Here is a 20,434-nt window from a genome sequence, read left to right as displayed (position 1 = left end):
CGGGTGGCATTCAGAGGTGGCAGGGTGGGGACACCATTGTGGCACCCACCGGGTGGCATTCAGAGGTGGCAGGGTGGGGACACCCTTCGGGTGACATTTGGGTGCCATTCAGGGGTGATGTGGAGGAGCTGGGAGTGGCAGAGCCGCTCCTTGTGGTGCCCTCGGGTGGCACCCGGGTGACACTGCGGGGACTGAGAGTGGCAGTGCCCCCTGAGAGGCAGGGGACACCCTCGTGCTGCCCTGTGGGTGACATTTGGGTGGCATTTGGGTGACGTTTTGTGCCACTGGGCGTGGCAGAACGAGGGACTCTGTGGTGCCACTTGGGTGCCATTTGGAGTGGCTGGGGATGACAACACGGGGGGGACACCTCCATGGTGCCCCTCCGGTGCCCTTTGGGTGGCATTAGGGTGCCATTTGGAGGAACCGGAGGTGCCAGAGCTGTGGGGACACCTCCCCAGCACCCACCAGGTTCCCCTCGACCCCTCGAGGTGCCACCACCGTGCCACCACCCCCGTCCCTGTCCCCGCAGGCGTCGCCCTCGCTGACCCCCACGCGCCAGGCCGGCGTCTGCGCCTTCTACGGCGAGTGCGGGCGCAACCCCGAGGTCAACGTGTCGCTGGTGCCCTCCCAGGTGCCCTGCCTGTCCAACACGCCGGCGCGGGTGGCACAGGGCGCGCTGCTGTCCCTGCTGCGCGCCGTGTGCCCCGAGCTGGCACGGGGGGACAACGAGACCACGCTGGTTTGCTGCACCTTCGGGCAGCTGAGCGCGCTGCGCATCAGCGTGGGGCTGTCGGGCGCCGTGCTGGCACGGTGCCCGGCCTGCGCCCGCAACTTCGCCAACCTCTACTGCCACATCTGCAGCCCCGACCAGAGCCTCTTCACCAACGTCACCCGCGTCACCAACTCCACGGCGGTGCCCGGTGCCCAGGCCGTGCTGGAGTACCAGCTCTTCTACAGCCGCCGCTACGCCGAGGCCGCTTTCACCTCGTGCCGGGACGTGCGGCTGCCAGCCACGGGCGGCTATGCCATCTCCACCATGTGCGGGCGCTACGGTGCCCAGCTGTGCACGGCCCAGCGCTGGCTGGACTTCCAGGGTGACAAGAACAACGGGCTGGCACCGCTGCAGATCGACTTCCAGCTGCTGCCCAATGGCTCCGAGCCCGGCCCGGGCATCGTCCCGCTGGACGCGCCCGTCTGGGGCTGCGACCAAGCGCCCGACGCCGAGCAGGAGCCGTGCTCGTGCCAGGACTGTGCCCAGGCGTGCCCGCCCGTGGTGCCACCCGCGGGGCCACCGCCGCCCTTCCGCATCGGCCGCGCCGACGGCGTGCTGGTCATCTGCGTGCTGCTCTTCGCCGTGCTCGCCCTGGTCTTCCTGGTGGCCGTGCTGTGCCGCAGGGGCACGGCCGAGCTGCCGCTGAAGCCGCGGCCCCGCGGGCGCTCACAGCGGGCGAGCGATGCCTGGCAGCGCGGCCTGGAGCGGGCATTCCGCCGCTGGGGAGTCACGGTGGCCACGTGGCCGGTGGCCGTGCTGGTGGTGACCGCGGCGGTGGCCGGAGGGCTCTCGGCCGGGCTGGTGACCCTGCGGCTGACCACGGACCCCGTGGAGCTGTGGTCGGCGCCGGGCAGCCGTGCCAGGCAGGAGAAGGAGTTCTACGACCGCCACTTCGGGCCCTTCCTGCGCACCAACCAGGTGATCGTGACGGCGCCGGGGCGCCCGGGCATCACCTACGACTCGGTGGTGCTGGGCACCAAGAACTTCAGCGGGGTGCTGGCCCAGGACGTGCTGCTGGCGCTGCTGGAGCTGCAGGACACGCTGGCGGGCACCACGGCGTGGGTGGAGGGCAGGAGGGTCAGCCTGCAGGACGTGTGCTACGCCCCCCTGAACCCCACGGCGCCCAGCGTGGGCGACTGCGCCGTGTCCAGCGTCACGCAGTACTTCCAGAACAACCGCAGCCGCCTGGTACTCAGAGCCTGGCAGCAGGACGGCAAGCAGCAGGGCACCGTGGACTGGCACGACCACCTCATCTACTGCGTCAAGTGGGTGCTGTGGGTAGAGGGCACGGGGGGTGTGGGGGGCGCACGGCACGGTCACCGTGGGGTGCCCAGGTGTGGGGTTCGGGTGTCCCAAGGGGTGCTGGACATGGCACGGTGGCCGTGGTGTGTCCAGCTGTGGGGCTGGGGTGATGCCAGTGGGGCTCTGTCCATGGTTCTGGGCACTGCTCGGTGCCCATGGCGTGCCAGGTTTGGGGTTTGCGTGCTCTCTGTGGGGCACTCAGGGGGTCAGGGTGCCACCCACTGCTCCCAGGGTGTCACCTCTGTGTCCCCCCGGATGTCCAGGTGCCTGTGGGGCGCCAGGCTCAGGGGTTGGGCTGTCACCCACGTGTCCCCATCATTGTGGGGTGCCAGGCTGTGGGTTCAGGGTGCCGCCCACGTGTCCCCCACAGCAGCAGGAGTGCCCCGCGGGTGGCAGCGGGCGCAGGGCCGGGGTCGGGCGGGCACAGCCCCCGCTGACGGCCCGGCCCTGTCGCCACCAGCTCCCCGCTCTCCTTCAAGGACATCACGGCGCTGGAGCTGAGCTGCATGGCCGAGTACGACGGGCCCGTGTTCCCCTACGTCGCCCTGGGCGGCTACAGCGGTACGGGGGGGGGCCGGGCTGGTTCGGGGGTGTCCCCCGAGGGTGTCCCCGCCGTGTGACCGCAGTGTCCCCGCAGAGTCGGAGTACACGGAGGCCGAGGCGCTGATTGTCACCTACTCGCTGAACAACTTCCCCGCGGGGGACCCGCGCCTGGCGTGGGCGCGGAGCTGGGAGCAGCAATTCCTGAACGTGGTGCGCGACTTCCAGCGCCGCCACGGCAGCAACCTCTCTGTCACCTTCATGGCCGAGGTGGGCGCCGTGTCCCCTGCGTGTCCCCTGTGTGTCCCCTTGTGACCACTGTGTCCCCTCCGTGTCCCCCGTATCCCTGGTGTCACCCGTGTCCCTGGGTCCGTAGTGGCCTCAGTGTCCCCTCCATGCCCCTGGTGGACCCCATGGCCTCCATGTCCCCGTGCCCCTGGTGCCCCCCCCCCCCCAGTCCGTGTCCCCCCTCTGTGCCCCAGTGCCCCCGGTGCCCCCTCAGCTGTCGCTGTCGCTGTCCCCTCAGCGTTCTCTGGAGGATGAGATCAACCGCACGAGCGGGGAGGACCTGCCGGTGTTCGCCATCAGTTACCTGCTGGTCTTCGCCTACATCGCGCTGGCCCTGGGCGAGTACACGGCCTGCCGGTCTGGGAGCCGGGGCACCAGGGGGGCAGGTCCTGGTGAGCCCGGGGCACGGGGGGGCAAGGGCTGTGGCCCGGGGGCACGGGGGGGGCACAGGGTCCTGGTGAGCCCGGGGGCACCAGGGGGGCAAGGCCTGGGAGCCGGGGACACAGGGGGCACGGGGCGGGCACAGGGTGCTGGTGAGCCCCGGGGAGGGGTGGTCGCTCTGGGGGGATTCGGAGGGGGTCGGGGGGGGTCGATTTGGGAGGATCCGGGGGGATTCAGGGGATCGGTCTGGAGGAGCCTGGGGGGGCACACCGGGGATCGGTTCGGGGGGGATCCGGGAGGGTTCGGGCGGGTCCCGGTGATCCCAGGGGCACACCGGGGTGGTGGCAGTGGCCTGGGGGGGCTCGGGGGTGCCAATGCGGGGGTGCTGACCCGGGGGTGCCGCAGGTGGAGTCGAAGGTGACGCTGGCACTGGGTGGCATCGCGGTGGTGCTGGGCGCCGTGCTGGCCGCCATGGGGCTGCTGGCACTGACGGGGCTGCCCTCGTCCCTCATCATCATCGAGGTCGTGCCCTTCCTCGTGCTGGCCGTGGGCGCCGACAACATCTTCATCTTCGTGCAGGAGCTGCAGGTGGGGCACCTGGGCACCGGGGGGGCACCGGGAGATGGGGGCGCCCTTGGGGATGGGGGCGCTGGGGGCACCGGGGGGCACTTTTGGGGTTCCTGTGGGGGTCCCCGTGGGGCAGGTGGGCACCGTGGGGTGGGTGAGGGTGCCCCTGGGTGTCCCCTGGCTCTGGGGGTCCCTGACCCCCCCTCTGGCAGCAGCAGTCGCAGCAGGAGCCGGGCGAGACGCGGGAGCAGCACCTGGGGCGGGTGCTGGCACAGGTGGCACCGAGCATGCTGCTCTGCAGCCTCTCCGAGACCATCTGCTTCCTCTTCGGTGAGCCGCGGGCACTGAGGGCACAGGGTGGGCACAGGGAATGGGGGACAAGGGGGGCACCGGGGGGGACCGGGGGGGACCGGGGGTACAGGGACATGTGGGGCACTGCGGGCACAGGGTGGGCACAGGGACATGCGGGGACAAGGGGCACAGGCCGGGGGGAGTGGTGTGGTGTGGGAGGGTTGGCATGGGGTCCTGGTGACTCCGAGGGGGTGCCAGGAGGTGTCCGGTGACTCGGGGGTGTCCAGAGATGTCCCGGTGACCCGGGGGGTGCCCGGGGGTCCCGCAGGTGCCCTCTCGTCCATGCCCGCCGTGCGGACCTTCGCCCTGACGGCCGCGCTCGCCATCGCGCTGGATTTCGCCCTGCAGATGTCGGGGTTTGTGGCGCTGGTGGCGCTGGACAGGCGGCGACAGGAGGTGGCACCGGGGGCACCGCGGGGCGAGGGGAGGGGGGCGCGGGCTGGGTGCTCAGGGTGGGCATGGGGTGAATGTGAGGGTCCCCGGGGTGGGCAAGAGGACCCCAGGGTGGGCACGATGTGGGTGAGAGGTCCCTAGGGTGGGTGTGGGGACCTCAGAGTGGGCATGGGGTGGGTGCGGGGTCCCCAGGGTGGGCATGAGGTCCCCGGGGTGGGCACAGGGTGGGTGAGAGGTCCGCAGGATGACCACAGGGATCCCAAGGTGGGTGTGAGGTCCCCAGGGTGGGCACAGGGTGCCCATGAAGCCCCCAGGGTGGGCGAGGGTCCCTGGGCAGTGCCCAGGGTGGGCAGGGCACACCCGCGGGGCACGGGGGGCGCTGCGGAGGAGCCGTGCCAACCCCCCCCCGTGCCCCCAGGCTGGGCGCTTCGACATCTGCTGCTGCAAGAAGGGCAAGGGGGGCACGGCCGGGGGGGGCAAGGGGCTGCTGCGCCCCTTCCTCAAACGCTACTACACCCCCGTGCTGCTGCACCCCCTGGTGCGACCTGCTGTGGTGAGGGCACGGGGGCACGGGGGGCATGGGGGCATTGGGGGGCATGGGAGGAATTGGGAACATGGAGGGCATGGGGGGCACAGGGGGCATTGGTGGGCTTAGGGGGCACAGGGGATATTGGGGGGCATGGGGAATGGGAACATGCAGGGCACAGGGGGCACGGGGGGCATTGGGGGGCTTGGGGGGCATTGGGGCACAGGGGGCATTGGGGGGCATTGGGGGGCATGAGGACACGGGAGGGCATTGGGGGCATTGGGGGATATTGGGGGTCTCTGGGGGGTTTGGGGGTTTGGGAGGTCTCTGGGGGTTTTGGGGTGACATGAGGGGTCTGTGGGGGTTTGGGGGTCCCGGGGGGGGTCTCTGGGGTTTCGGGGTCCGGGTCCCTGAGCAGAGCCCCCCCCTCCCCCCCAGGTGCTGCTGTTCCTGTTCCTGTCCTGCGCTGGGCTCTTCCTGCTCTTCCACGTGTCCGTGGGGCTGGACCAGGAGCTGGCACTGCCCGAGGTGGGCACATGGGGTGACGTGGCCCTATATAGGGACAGATGGCAGGGGTGACATGGCCCTATATGGGGACAGATGGCAGGGGTGACATGGACCTATATGGGGACAGATGGCAGGGGTGACATGGCCCTGTATGGGGACACATGGCAGGGGTGACATGGCCCATTATGGGGACCCTCGGGGATGCTGGGCCTCCTCTGGTCCCCTCTGGTCCCCTCTGTGCCCCTTTGGGTCGCCCCGCGGGTGCCACCGCTGATGCCAGCTGTCCCCAGGACTCGTACCTGCTCCCGTACTTCTCGGCCCTGAACCAGTACCTGGCCGTGGGTGTCCCCACCTACTTTGTCACCACGGGCGGGTACAACTTCTCCTCGGAGAATGGCACCAACGCCGTCTGCTCCAGCGCCGGCTGCGACGCCGACTCGCTGACCCAGAGCATCCAGCTGGCCACGCTCTTCCCCAACGTGTGAGTGAGTGAGGGAGGGACTGAGGGAGTGCCCGCGGGCACCCGCCGGGCCCCGCCGGCCCTGCCCGGCAATGCCAGCGCCCTGTGCCCTCCCCAGGTCCTACCTGGCCATCCCGGCCACCTCGTGGCTGGACGATTTCCTGGACTGGCTGAACCCCACAGTGCGCTGCTGCCGCATCTACCAGAGCGGGGAGCAGAAGGGCGAGTTCTGCCCCTCCACCAGCAGTGAGTCTGGCTGGGCCAGGGGGCACCGGGGGCACCGGGGGCACTGGGGGCACTGGGTGCCCACCATGGTGGCCATTGGGTGCCCACTGGGTGCCCACCATGGTGGCCATGGGGTGCCCATTGTGGTGGCCGTGGGGTGCCCACTGGGTGCCCAGCATGGTGGTCCTTAGATGTACATTGAGTGTCCACTGCCATGGTCACTGGGTGCCCACCATGGTGGCCATTGGGTGCCCACTGTAGTGGCCATTGGGTGCCCACCATGGTGGCTGTTGGGTGCCCACTGTGGTGGCCATTGGGTGGCCATTGGGTGCCCACCATGGTGGCTGTTGGGTGGCCATTGGGTGCCCACTGTGGTGGCCATTGGGTGGCCATTGGGTGCCCACTGGGTGCCCACCATGGTGGTCCTTAGATGTACATTGAGTGTCCACTGCCATGGCCATTGGGTGCCCACCGTGGCAGCCATTGGGTGGCCATTGGGTGCCCACTGTGGTGGCCATTGGGTGGACATTGGGTGCTCACCATGGTGGTCATTTAGTAGCCATTGTGTGCCCACCATGGTGGCCATTGGGTGCCCCCGGGTGGTTGCTGGGTACCCACTGTGCGCCTGCTTGGTGCCTGCTGTGGTGGCCACCATGTGCCCTTTGTGTACCCACGGTGGTGCTTAGCAGGGTGACCGGTGTCTGGTGCCCACGGTGACCCCTCGTGTGCCCACGGTGACCCCTCGTGTGCCCGCAGCTGACCCCTCCTGCGCTCTGGGCCAGTGCCTGAAGCAGGTGCGGCGCCCCACGCCCGAGGAGTTCCAGCGCTTCCTGCCCTGGTTCCTGCAGGACCGGCCCACCCTGCACTGCGCCAAGGGGTGAGTGGCACCGCCCTGGCACCGCCCTGGCACTGGGGGGCGCTGAGGTGACACCAGGGGGACACACAGGGGTAAGTGCCACCCGCCCAAGGGGACACAGAGGTGGGTGGCACTGTGCAGGCATCTAAGGGTGGGTGCCACTTGTGAGGACACTGAAGAGTAGGTGCCACCCATAGGGGTGGTGACACCCAGGGACATGGGCACCAGCATGGGCACACCTGGGTGTCCCCTGCCCCCCCGTGTCCCTTCTGACTGTCCCCGTGTCCCCTGACCCTCCGGTGTCCCCGCAGTGGCCTGGGCGCCTACGACACCGCCGTGAGCATGGACGCCAATGGCACCATCCTGGGTGAGTGAGGGGGGCACGGGCACAGGGGGCTGGGGGTGACCACTGACCACAAGGGGTGACCACTGACCACCAGGGGTGACCACTGACCTCATGGTGCCCGCTGCCCCCAGAGTGCCCGCTGCCCCATGGTGACCACTGCCCCTGGAGTGACCACTGCCCTCGTGGTGCCCACTGCCCCGTGGTGCCCACTGCCCCCATGGTGCCTGTCACCCTCATGGTCCCTGCTGCCCCCGTGGTACCCGCTGCCCCCGTGGTGCCCACTGCCCCGTGGTGCCCGTCGCCCCTGTGGTGCCCACTGCCCCCGTGGTGCCCGCTGTCCCCGTGGTGCCCGTGCTGAGCGCTGCCCCGTCCGCAGCCACGCGTTTCATGGCGTACCAGCGCCCGCTGCGCACGTCCCAGGAGTACACGGGTGCCCTGCGCGCTGCCCGCGCCCTGGCCGAGCGCATCACGGGCACCCTGCGCGCCGTGCCCGGCACCGACCCCGCCTTCCGCGTCTTCCCCTACACGTGAGTGGCACTGCCAGCCCGCGGGGGACCCGCCGGGGCACGGGGGGACGAGGGGTGCCCGGTGAGGGGTGGGCAGGTAGCAGTGCCCAGGTCAGGGTGCCCGATCTGGGGTGCGGGGGGTGCCCCAGTGCCTGTTTTGGGGTGCCCAGTGCCCATTTTGGGGTCCTGGTGCCATATCCGGGTGTCCAATGCCCATTTTGGTGTGCCCAGTGCCCATATCTGAGTGCCCAGTGCCCATTTTGGGGTCCTGGTGCCATATCAGGGTGCCCAGTGCCCATTTTGGGGTCCCGGTGCCCATATCACAGTATCCAGTGCCCATTTTGGTGTGCCCAGTGCCCATATCAGAGTTCCCAATGCCCATTTTGGGGTCCTGGTGCCATATCAGGGTGCCCAATGCCCGTTTTGGGGTGCCCGGTGCCCATATCACAGTATCCAGTGCCTGTTTTGCGGTGCCCGGTGCCCATCCCCGGGTCCCCAGTGCCACAGAGGTGCCAGAGCGGTGCCACCCCGCAGGGTGACGTACGTGTACTACGAGCAGTACCTGACGGTGGTGCCCGAGGGGCTGATGACGCTGCTGCTGTGCCTGGTGCCAACCTTCGCCGTGTCCTTCCTGCTGCTGGGCATGGACGTGCGCTCCAGCCTGGCCACGCTGCTGACCATCACCATGGCACTGCTGGGCACCGTGGGCTGCATGGCGCTCTGGGCAGTGCCCTACAACGCCGTGGCACTCATCAACCTGGTGGCGGTGCGGGCAGGGGACGCGGGGACGTGGGGGTGGCACGGGGACATGGGTTATGTGGGGTGGCACAGAGACCTGGGGTGGCACGGGGATGTGAGGCATGTTGGGTGGCACAGGGACGTGGGGTGGCATGGGGACACGGGGCACATTGGGTGGCACATATGAGACCTGGGGTGGCACAGGGACATGGAGGGCACAGGGACACGGGGGAGATGGGGTGGCACTGGGGGTGTGAGGTGGGACATGGGGTGGCTTTGGGGGCACAGGAGGTGGCAGCAGGAGCTGGGGCACACGGGGTGACACAGAGCCTGTGGGGTGACACAGGGGGTGGCTCTGGGGGTACAGGGATGGCTCTGGGGGCACGGGGTGGCTCTGGGGGTACAGGCGGTGCCCAGGGTGCCAGCCCAGTGTCCCCACAGGCCGTGGGCATCTCGGTGGAGTTCGTGTCCCACATCACCTGCGCCTTCGCCCGCAGCTGCCAGCCCACGCGGGTGGCACGAGCCGCCGAGGCCACTGTCACCATGGGCAGCAAGGTGGGCACGGGGGACACTGAGGGACCCCCAAACCCTGCCAGGGTGGGGGTGGCACCATGGGATCCCAAACCTTCCTGGGGCTGGGGGTGACACCGTGGGACCTCCTGGGGTGGGAGGTGACACCGTGGGACCCCGAACTGTCCTGGGGCTGGGGGTGGCATCATGGGACCCCAAACCCTTCTGGAACTGGGGGGTGACACTGTGGGACCTCCTGGGGCTGGGGATGGCACTGTGGGACCCCAAACTCTCGTGGGCTGGGGGGTGACACTGGGGGACCTCCTGGAGTGGGAGGTGACACCGTGGGACCCTGAACTGTCCTGGGGCTGGGGGTGGCATCATGGGACCCCAAACCCTTCTGGAGCTGGGGGGTGACACTGGGGGACCCCAAACTCTTTTGGACCTGGGGCGGTGACACTGAGGGACCTCCTGGAGCTGGGGGGTGACACTGGGGGACCTCCTGGGCTGGGGGTGGCACCGTGGGACCCCAAACCCGCCTGGGCTGGGGGGTGGCACCACGGGACTTTTGGGACAGGGGGATGGCACTGTGGGACCTCCTGGGGCTGGGGGTGACCCCGCGGGACGCCGTCCCCGGCAGGGGCGGTGTCACCGAGGGTGGCCGCTGTCGCTGTCGCCGCAGGTGGTGGCGGGGGTGGCCATGACCAACCTGCCGGGGGTGCTGGTGCTGGCGTTCGCCAAGGCGCGCCTGGTGCGGATCTTCTTCTTCCGCCTGAACCTCATCGTCACCCTGCTGGGGCTGGCACACGGGCTGGCATTCCTGCCAGTGCTGCTCAGCTACATCGGTACGGGCACCGCGGGGACAGCGACACCATGGCGACAGCGACACCGGGACAGGGACATTGGGACAGTGTCACCTCCGGGACAGGGACACTGGGACAGGGACACCGGGACAGTGCCACCTCCGGGACTGGGACACTGGGACAGGGACACCGGGACAGTGCCACCTCCGGGACTGGGACACCGGGACAGGGACACTGGGACAGTGTCACCTCCAGGACAGGGACAGGGACACCAGGACAGTGTCACTTCTGGGACAGGGACACGGGGACAGTGTCATCTCCAGGACAGGGAACAGGGACATCTCAGCCCCGTGTCACTTCTGGGACAATCACGGGACAGTGACACCAGGACAGGGACACCGGGAAGGCAGGGATCACCTCAGCATGGGACAGTGTCATCTCCAGGACAGGGACACCGGGAGAGGGACAGGGACACCGGGACAGTGTCACCTCCGGGACAGGGACACCGGGACAGGGACAGGTATAACCAGGACAGTGTCACCTCCGGGACAGGGACAGGGTGACACTGGGACAGTGTCACCTCCGGGACAGGGACACTGGGACAGTGTCACCTCGGGCATGGGGACAGGGACACCAGGACAGTGTCACTTCTGGGACACAGACAGGGACACTGTGTCACCTCCCTGGGGACAGGGACAGTGTCACCTCGGGGAGGGCGACAAGGACACCGTGCACGTTGTCCCCTTAGCCGGGGGGACAGTGACAGTGACACCGTGGCCATTGTCCCCACAGGGCCCGGGCCGCAGGTGCCAGCGGGGGAGGACACGCCGGGGGACACCGTGCAGGTGACAGGGCCCGGCCTGGACAACCCCGGCTTCAAGGACACGGACAAGGACAAGGACAAGGACAAGGACAAGGACAAGGACAAGGACAAGGACAAGGACAAGGACAAGGGGTCCGGGAAGGGCTGAGCCCCCCCACCCCCCACTCCCCCCCTGTGCCCCTCCCCCCTCTCTATTTAAACTGGTTTTGTCACATCCGGCACTGGTTGGACTGGGATGGGTGGGGGGGAAAGGTGCTGCACGATGTCACAGGGCTGGGGACAGCGTGGGGACACTGAGGATACCCCAGAGCACTCCTTTAGGAACATTTGTAGGATTTTTAGGGCCCTTTATAGGGCATTCCCTGTGAGAGGTTTATAGGGTTATCCCTGACCCTACAGGCACTGGTAGGGCCCATCCCACAGCATTCCTTTAGGAACATTTATGGGTTTTTTAGGAACATTTGTAGGTTTATTCCCTAGAGGATCTTGTAGGGCACACTGAGGATACCCCAGATCATTCCTTTAGGAACATTTATGGGTTTTTTAGGAACCTTTATGGGTTTTTAGGAACATTTCCAGGTGTGTCCCCTAGAGGAACTTGTAGGGAACATCCCAGATCATTCCTTTAGGAACACTTATGGCTTTTTTAGGAACCTTTATGGGTTTTTAGGAACATTTCCAGGAGTGTTCCCTAGAGGAACTTGTAGGGCACACTGAGGATACCCCAGATCATTCCTTTAGGAACATTTATAGTTTTTTTAGGAACATTTATGGGTTCTTTAGGGCCATTTCCAGGTGTGTCCCCTAGAGGAACTTGTAGGGCACATCCCAGATCATTCCTTTAGGAACACTTATGGGTTTTTTAGGAACCTTTATGGGTTTTTTAGGAACATTTCCAGGTGTGTCCCCTAGAGGAACTTGTAGGGCACATCCCAGAGCACTCTTTTAGGAACATTTATGGATTTATTTAGGAACATTTGTAGGTTTATTCCCTAGAGGAACTTGTGGGGACACTGAGGATACCCCAGATCATTCCTTTAGGAACATTTACGGGTTTTTAAGGAACCTTTATGGGATTTTTAGGAACATTCCCAGGTGTGTTCCCTAGAGGAACTTGTAGGGCACGCGGGCGGGCAGGGTCTGCAGCTCCAGGCGCACGGGGCACTTGTAGAAGTGGCCCAGCAGGGTCTCGGCGTAGCCCAGCAGGAAGTAGAGCTTGTGGGGTGGCAGTGCCCGCGCCAGCAGGGCACAGATCACCAGCAGGTTCCCGCGGCGCTTCAGCACCGGCTGCTCCAGCAGGAGCCCCGGGAAGGTCCCGGCCAGGAAGCGCCGCAGGAAAGCGTCCTCCAGAGCCCGCTGGGCAGCGCCCGCCTCGCCACAAAGGTTCCCTGGGGACAGAGGGGTGACATTGGGGACACTGAGGGACCCCCCAGCTGGGCAGCGCCCGCCTCGCCACAAAGGTTCCCTGGGGACAGAGGGGTGACATTGGGGACACTGAGGGACCCCCCAGCTGGGCAGCGCCTGCCTCACCAGAAAGGTTCCCTGGGGACAGAGGGGTGACAGAGGTGACACTGGGGACACTGAGGGTCTCCCCCAGCTGGGCTGTGCCTGCCTCGCCACAAAGGTTCCCTGGGGACAGAGGGGTGACAGAGGTGACACTGGGGACACTGAGGGACCCCCCAGCTGGGCAGCGCCCGCCTCGCCAGAAAGGTTCCCTGGGGACAGAGGGGTGACAGAGGTGACACACGGGTGGCACAGGTCACTGCCCACTGTGCTGCACCCGCCTCGCCACGCAGGTTCCCTGGGGACAGAGGGGTGACAGAGGTGACACTGAGGGACACTGAGGGTCTCCCCCAGCTGGGCTGTGCCTGCCTCGCCACAAAGGTTCCCTGGGGACAGAGGGGTGACAGAGGTGACATTGGGGACACTGAGGGACCCCCCAGCTGGGCTGCGCCTGCCTCGCCACGCAGGTTCCCTGGGGACAGAGGGGTGACAGAGGTGACACTGAGGGACCCCCAGCTGAGCCGCGCCCGCCCCACCATGCAGGATCCCTGGGGACAGAGGGGTGACAGTGGTGACACACGGGTGGCACAGGTCACTGCCCACTGTGCTGCCCCTGCCCCGCCAGGCAGGTTCCCTGGGGACAGAGGGGTGACAGTAGTGACACACTGGTGGCATTGGGTCACCCCTGCCTGTGCTGCACCCGCCTTGCCATGCAGGTTCCCTGAGGGGACAGAGAGGTGGCACTGGTGGTACTGGGTCCCCCATGCCCCTGCCCCTGTCCCCGTGTCACCCACCGGTGTGCAGGGACAGCCAGCCCTTGCGGTGCCCGATGTGGTGGGGGGCGTGCGCCTGCTCGTAGGTCACCAACTTGTCACCTTTGCCCACGCGCACCCGCGCCGCCCGCGTCTGTGGGGACAGCAGCGTCAGGGACAGGGGACATTGGGGACAGGGGACAGAGGGACACGGGGACAGGGGGACACGGGGACATTGGGGACAGGGGGACACGGGGACATTGGGGACAGGGGGACATTGGGGACATTGGGGACAGGGGGACACGGGGACAGGGGGACACGGGGACATTGGGACAGGGGGACACGGGGACAGGGGACACGGCCGCGAGGTCCCCGAGGTCTCACCTTGAGGCACACGGGGCTGGTGTGGAGCTGCCGGGTGGCGCTGGGGACATGGAGGGCACGGGGAAGGACCTGCACAGGGCACAGGGCTGGGCACAGCTGGCACGGGGACACCCCGGTGCCCTGTCCCCAACACAGCCAGCGCGTCCCCGGGGAGCAGCCCCGGTGTCCCCGCCGTGGGGACAGCGCCGGTGTGACCGCACGGCTGCCCCAGTGCCACCACAGCCCTTGGCCCTCGCTCCCAGCGCCCCCCGGGTTCAGGGTCCCCCATTCCCGGTATTTTCCCCATTCCCGGTGTTTTTTCCCCATTCCCGGTATTTTCCCCATTCCCGGTATTTTCCCTATTCCCGGTGCTGTTCCCCATTCCCGGTATCTCCCCCATTCCCGGTATCTCCCCCATTCCCGGTATTTTCCCTATTCCCGGTGCTGTTCCCCATTCCCGGTGCTGTTCCCCATTCTCGGTATCTCCCCCATTCCCGGTGCTGTTCCCCATTCCCGCTCTCCTCCCCCATTCCCGGTGCTGTTCCCCATTCCCGGTATCCTCCCCTATTCCCGGTATTCTCCCCCATTCCCGGTGTATCTCCCCTATTCCCGGTATTTTCCCTATTCCCGGTGCTATTCCCCATTCCCGGTGCTGTTCCCCATTCCCGGTATCTCCCCTATTCCCGGTGTATCTCCCCCATTCCCGCTCTCTCCCCCATTCCCGGTGTATCTCCCCTATTCCCGGTATTTTCCCTATTCCCGGGTGTATTCCTCCCCCATTCCCGGTGCTGTTCCCCATTCCCGCTCTCTCCCCCATTCCCGGTGTATCTCCCCTATTCCCGGTATTTTCCCTATTCCCGGTGTTTTTCCCCCATTCCCGCTCTCCCCTCACCCGCAGCGCGCGCGCGGCCGCCGCCATCTTGGCTCCGGGCGGGGCGGCTGCGCCCCCTGGCGGCGGGAGGGCAGCGAGGGGGGACTGGGAGCGCTCACTGGGAGCAACTGGGAGCAACTGGGAGCCTTTTGGGGGGGTCCTCCCGCTCCCTTTCCCCTTCCCCCTCCATTCTGGGGGTCTCCCAGGTGTCCCCCCCAACTTTGGGGTCTCCCAGGTGTTCCCCTCTCCCATTTTGGGGTCCCCCAGCTCCCCCTTCCCCCCCATCCTGTGCCCCCCCAACACACACGCTCAGCCCCCCGTGGGGTGGTGCCCGTTTATTCTGGGGGTCCTCCCAGATTTCCCCCCTTTTTTGGGGTCTCCAAGGTTTCCCCCCCAGTTTTGGAGCCCCCCCCCTTCCTCCCCATCCCGTGCCCCCCCCACACACACGCTCAGCCCCCCGTGGGTGGTACTGCTTTATTCTGGGGGTGCTCCCGGCTGCCCCCCGCACGCCGAGCCCCCCGTCCCTTTTTGGGGGGCTCAGGGGAAGGTGATGGTGCCCAGGGGGGGCAGGGGCAGCGGGGGGGGCTCGGCGGGGGTGGTCCCGCGGCTGGGGGGCTGCCGGGGCCCCCCGTGGTGCCCGTACTGGAACTTGAGGCGCAGCTCGCCCAGGCGGGAGCGGGGCAGGATGTCGGGGATCCACTCGATGGTGAAGGGCGTGGGCTCCTTCTGCGTGGGGGACGTGTGTCCTGGGGGGGCACGGCGGCGTGGCTGCCTCGGGGACCCCCTGCTGCCCCTCCCTGAACCCCCAACCCCATGGAGACCCCCCCCCTTTTCCTGTCCCTTGAAACCCCCAACCCCATGGAACCCCCCCTGCTGCCCCTCCCTGAACCCCCAACCCCATGGAACCCCCCTCTGCCCTTCCTTGAACCCCCAACCCCATGGAGACCCCCCTGCTGCCCCTCCGTGAACCCCCAACCCCATGGAGAGCCCCCCTTCTTCTCTTCCTTGAGACCCCCAACCCTTTGGAACCTCTCTTTCCCCATCCCTTGCACCCCCAGGGGCGTTTGTGTCCCCCCCAATCCTATGGAGAGCTGGGACCTCCTGGGGCTGTTTTGGGGTCCCACCCTGCCCTTCCTGGGAGATTTTGGGGTCTCACCCTGCCCTTCCCGGGGAGATTTTTGGGGTCCCACCCTGCCCTTCCCGGGGCTGTTTTGGGGTCATGCTGTGCCCCTCCTGGGGGCTCTTTTGGGGGTCCCACTCTGCCCTTCCCGGGGCTGTTTTGGGGTCCCACCCTGCCCTTCCCGGGGCTGTTTTGGGGTCCCCCCGTGTCCCCCCGAGCCTCACCGACTTTGAGGAAGGTCTGCAGCTCCAGGGGCCGCAGCGGGGGCTGTCTCTCGTGGGGGCCCAGCCCCTCGGGCAGGCTCTCCACCTCCACGCGGGGGCTGCGGAAAGGCTCGTAGGAGCCGTCGCGGTTCTGCACGAAGCTCCGGGTGATCTCCAGCGGCACCTGCGGGCCGGGCAGCACTCAGGGCCGGCCCCGGGGGCTGGGAGGGGGATCCGGGGGATGTCCCGGCCTTACCTCGGGCGTGTCGAAGATCTGCTTGACCTGCAGGACGTTGGTGATGTGCCAGGTGTACTTGGAGAAGGTGCCCAGGGGCAGCGCGTCCCTGCGCACGAAGGCTGCGGGGAGGGGTCGGGGCGGGCTCGGAGGGGCCCCGGCCCCTTTGATCTTCCCCCCTCTTTTATTGTCCCTCTCGGTTTTATCAGCCCTCTTTATTTTTCATCTCCTTCCCCACTTTTTTCCTTCTTTTCCCTCCCTTTTTTGCCTCTTTCCCCCCTTTATTTTTCCCCTCGTTCCTCCCTTTATTTTCTCCCCTTCCTCCCATTTTTTAATTCCGCTTTTCCCTCCTTCCCCCTCTTTTTTATTTCTCTTTTCCCCCCATTTATTTTCTCATCCCTCCCTCTCCCCATTTTTTCTCCCTCTATTCTCCCCCCTCTAATTTTCCCACCCTTTTTCCCCCATTATTTCCCCCCTTTATTTTTCCATCCCCATTTCCCCCCTCTAATTTTCCCACCCTTTTTCCCCCATTATTTCCCCCCTTTATTTTTCCACCCCTTTTTCCCCCCTTTATTTTTTCCCACCCTTATTTTTCCATCCCCCTTTCCCCCCTTCTTTCCCCCCCTTTTTCCCCTTTATTCCACCCCCCCTCCCCTTTTCCATCTCCCCCTCCCCAGCACCCAGGAAAAACCCCGGAATCCTCTCCCTGCCCCTGCTCCTTCCCCCACACTCAGCTCCCAGCAGGATTTTCCCTTTTTTTGGGGTGTTTTCCCCCTTTTTCCTCACCCGTGGTGGAGTTGGGCAGCCTCTTCTTGCCGCTGCCGCTGGAGATTCGCTGCTGGAGAGCCTCGAAGAAGGACTGGGGGATGTGGAAAACCAGCGGCTCTGGGTGGCCTGGGAAGGGACAGCGGGCTCAGGGAGGGGCCCAAATTGTCACCTCGAAGTGTCCCTGTGCCTCAGGGGGTCAGCAGAGGGGGAATTCCCAGGGAAATGTTTGGGATTTGGAGGCTGGACCCACCCTGTCGCTGTTTTGGGGTCACCGGGAGGAGAATGGGGAGGGGGTGGTGACAATGGCATGGATGCTGAGGGTACAAAATGGCACCAGAAGTGTTCCTAAAATGGCACCAAAAGTGTTCCCAAAATGGCACCAAAGTGTTCCCAGCTCTCCCTTCCCCAGGGGAACATTCCCAGTTCTCCCAGCGTAGCTCCAGAGGTTCTCAGCCCTTGGAGCAGCTCCGTGGCCTCCCTCCAGGGGCAGCAGGTGGGGTGACACCTGGGACAGAATCCCCCCCGTGCCCTCGCTGTGACCCAGAGCAAACCCCAGAGAAGTTCCAGGGGAAATTCCCCATCCTGGAGCTGCACACTCACCCTCAAACTGGTAGTGCATGGTCTGGTGGATGCGCTCTGTGACACTGCCCAGCCACTCCTGGAAGGACAGGGACACCTGGGACTCATCCAGCGCCTGGGGACAGCCTGAGGGGACAGGGAGAGGACACTGCAATGTCACCGTGCCCCAAACCTCACCCCCAGGGCTCTGTGACACTGCCCAGCCACTCCTGGACCTCAGAGCTCCTCTGGTCCCACACCTCCCACTGTCCCAGGGGGCTCCAGCCTGGCCTTGGGCACTGCCAGGGATCCAGGGGCAGCCACAGCTCCTCTGGGAATTCCATCCCAGCCCCTCCTCACCCTCAAACCAGGAATTCCTTCCCAAAATTCCCATCAAACCGTGCCCACCCTGAGCTGGCAGTGCCCCAGGGCTCACCATGCCTCTTCAGTGAGGAGGAGGATGAGGAAGGTGAGGAGGAGACAACGGGCAGCTTCCTCAGGCTGCTCCTCCTGGGGTTGGGATGAGCTGGGTCTGGAGCCAGGAGGGGCCCGGGCACCTGCGGGCCTGAGGGAGGGATTGTCACCCACTGTCACCCACTGCCACCTCCCTCTTCCACCCCACCACCACCACCAAGGACCCCCACGAGTTCCTAACACCTGCAGCTGCTCCAGAGGTTCCACAGCTGGATCTGACCCCTCGGAGCTGCCCTGGGGGGGTTCCAGCCCCCAGGCACCCCCAGCCCTCCCCAGGGACACTCACCTGGCCCCAGGTCCTTCCTCCTCCTCTTGGCCCTGGCAGCAGTTGCCCCCCGGGCCCGCGCCGTGGAGCCGGGGCCACGGAGCAGCTGCGGGATCACCGTCCCCTTCAACCCTGGGGACACAAGGACTGTCCCTAAAAACATCCCAGCCACCAGCCACAGGGGGACACAGGACCCCCCAAAACCCCCCACCCTCCCAGGAGGCTCCTTTGGAGGGGATGGGGGGGTTTTATCCCACTCCAACTGTGCCCTCCAAATGGGTTTGCACCTTGGACTGGGTGGGGTTATTGGGGTGCAGAACCTCCTTCATGGGGGGAACCCCAGATATTCCTGCTGTGGGAGGAAATTTGGGGGAATGAACCCCAGAGGCTGCTCTGGGAAGGGGTTCAGAGTTCCCAGCCCTGGAAAAGGACCCCAAACTCAGTGGGATCTGCCCCCCTGGCCCCAGTGGAGCCCCGTGCTCACAGCAGGACAGGACAACACCAACCCAATGCCCAGGGGATTTGGGACCATGGAATGGCTGCTGGCAGAGCCCAGGGGGGTTTTTAGGGTGCCCCCAACCCCTGCCCGCTCCCACTGCTGCCTAGGGGATTTGGGACCATGGAATGGCTGCTGGCAGAGCCCAGGGGGGTTTTTAGGGTGCCCCCAACCCCTGCCTGCTCCCACTGCTGCCTAGGGGATTTGGGACCATGGAATGGCTGCTGGCAGAGCCCAGGGGGGTTTTTAGGGTGCCCCCCAACCCCTGCCCGCTCCCACCACTGCCATCGGAGGCGAGGAACTCGGAGAACTCCTGGGCCAGGCTCTCGTCGCTGGCGAAGGCGCAGATGCAGGCCAGGAAATGGATGCAGCGCATGGGGGGCGACTCTTCCTCCTCCTCCTCCTCTTCTTCCTCCTCCTCCTCCTCCCCCTGCTGCTCCCCCTTGGCGCGGCCGTGCCCGGGCGCGCGGCAGGCGCAGGAGAAGCGCCGCTGCCCGAAGCTGGCGTGCAGGTAGCCCAGGCTGTGCCTCTGGCTGGCCTTACACTTGACCACCAGCACGCTCTTGGTGACCCTCTGCACCAGCGGCCCCGTGGGCTCGGTGGCCAGCTCCCACAAGCTCTGCTTGGCCTCAGCAGGCGCCTGCACGGCGCCCAGCACCGAGCTCTTGAGCGGCAGCGGCGTGGCCTCGGCCTGGCAGCCCAGCGCCAGCTTCAGGTGCTGGCACTGCTCATCAGCTGCCGCCCCGGCGCAGGCGGGAGCGTGGCAGCGCCCCGAGCTCAGCTGGGTGATCAGGGTGCCCTCGGGGGTCTGGATGGCCGTCTCGGACACCCCCAGTTCCACGAAGCAGCGGCGCTGGCGCTGGCGCACGGAGTAGAGCTGGCCCTGGGCGCCGCTCAGCAGCCGCACGGCGTCGGCGCCCGGCGGGCGGCGCGAGCCCGCGCGGAACACGGCGCCGCACGTCTTGTTCTTGCAGCTGAGCCCCCGCGTGCCGTTGTAGGTGCCGCAGCGAGGGCACTTGCGGATGCCACGCAGCGTGGCCTTGCCCAGGTCGGACAGGAAGGACGGGGCTTTGGGCCTGCCCGGGCACGGATCCATGGAGCTGCGGAGAGATGGGGAGAGGGTGAGGGGGCACAGGGGCAGCCTGACCACGGTGAACACCCAGAGTCCCTGTGCCACCCCAATGGTCACCCTGAGAGTCCCTGTGCCACCCCAATGGTCACCCTGAGAATCCCTGTGCCACCTCGGTGGTCACCCTGAGAGTCCCTGTGCCACCCCAATGGTCACCCTGAGAGTCCCTGTGCCACCCTGAGAGTCCCTGTGCCACTTCAGCAGTCCCTGTGCCACCTCAGCAGTCCCTGTGCCACCCTGAGAGTCCCTGTGCCACCTCAATGGTCATCCACACAGTTCCTGTGCCACTGCAATGGTCACCCTGGCACGGCCTGTGCCACTCTGAGAGTCCCTGTGCCACCCCAATGGTCACCCTAAGACTCCCTGTGCCACTCCAGCGGTCACCCTGAGAGTCCCCGTGCCACTTCCCCTCACCCCCGGGCCCGGGGCTCTCTCCTTTCACCCTCAGGCCTGGGGGTCTCTCCCCTCACCGTCAGCCCCCGGCTCCCCTCACAGCCAGGCCCGAGGGTCTCGTCCCCCCTCACCGGCGTTTCCCGGGGTTTCCCAGCATCCCTCGCGGCCCGTGACGTCAGCTCTGCCGCCGGGCCCCTGCCGGTACCTGGGCCCCGTTACCGCCGCCGGCAGCGCCGTGAGAGCGGCTCCACTTCCGCCACCGGCGCGTTCCTATTGGTCCGCTGGCGCCACGTGATGCACCGCGAGGGCTGCTGGGAGTTGTAGTCCAAGGGGAGCCAAAAGCCCCAAGGACGCTTGGACTACAACTCCCAGCAGCCCCCGCGGCGAGAATTCCCCAATTTCCCCTTTTT

General features: G+C 66.5%; 3 protein-coding genes across 3 annotated transcripts; 1 reads left to right on the top strand and 2 right to left on the bottom strand.

Annotated features, from left to right (window-relative positions):
• The first annotated feature begins 346 nt into the window (after nt 1–346).
• Nucleotides 347–11,068, top strand: NPC1L1 (NPC1 like intracellular cholesterol transporter 1). Its single transcript, XM_050982753.1, has 20 exons — nt 347–385; nt 530–2,037; nt 2,535–2,635; nt 2,712–2,884; nt 3,141–3,256; nt 3,347–3,359; nt 3,689–3,871; nt 4,066–4,180; nt 4,470–4,597; nt 5,013–5,147; nt 5,559–5,648; nt 5,918–6,108; nt 6,206–6,333; nt 7,069–7,189; nt 7,480–7,535; nt 7,891–8,041; nt 8,555–8,786; nt 9,200–9,313; nt 9,951–10,113; nt 10,864–11,068. Exons 1-20 carry the CDS (start codon nt 347–349, stop codon nt 11,040–11,042), a joined length of 3,936 nt encoding a protein of 1,311 aa, XP_050838710.1. The 3' UTR covers nt 11,043–11,068.
• A 769-nt stretch (nt 11,069–11,837) lies between these two features.
• MRPS24 (mitochondrial ribosomal protein S24) lies at nt 11,838–14,453 on the bottom strand. The gene is made up of 4 exons (XM_050983015.1): nt 14,405–14,453; nt 13,534–13,602; nt 13,192–13,303; nt 11,838–12,282 (listed from the first exon to the last, which is right to left on the bottom strand). Exons 1-4 carry the CDS (start codon nt 14,429–14,431, stop codon nt 11,999–12,001), a joined length of 492 nt encoding a protein of 163 aa, XP_050838972.1. The 5' UTR covers nt 14,432–14,453; the 3' UTR covers nt 11,838–11,998.
• A 435-nt stretch (nt 14,454–14,888) lies between these two features.
• On the bottom strand, nt 14,889–20,301 carry C22H2orf42 (chromosome 22 C2orf42 homolog). The gene is made up of 9 exons (XM_050983014.1): nt 20,156–20,301; nt 18,782–19,602; nt 18,028–18,138; nt 17,704–17,832; nt 17,310–17,414; nt 16,728–16,835; nt 15,963–16,063; nt 15,728–15,890; nt 14,889–15,129 (listed from the first exon to the last, which is right to left on the bottom strand). The coding sequence occupies exons 1-9, from the start codon at nt 20,179–20,181 to the stop codon at nt 14,921–14,923; spliced, it is 1,773 nt and encodes a 590-aa protein (XP_050838971.1). The 5' UTR covers nt 20,182–20,301; the 3' UTR covers nt 14,889–14,920.
• Between the last annotated feature and the right edge of the window lie 133 nt (nt 20,302–20,434).

Source organism: Serinus canaria, chromosome 22 (assembly GCF_022539315.1).
Source record: "Serinus canaria isolate serCan28SL12 chromosome 22, serCan2020, whole genome shotgun sequence".
NCBI classification, from domain to species: domain Eukaryota; kingdom Metazoa; phylum Chordata; class Aves; order Passeriformes; family Fringillidae; genus Serinus; species Serinus canaria.
Note: the sequence above shows the minus strand (reverse complement) of the source record. Positions and strands in the feature narration are given on the sequence as shown.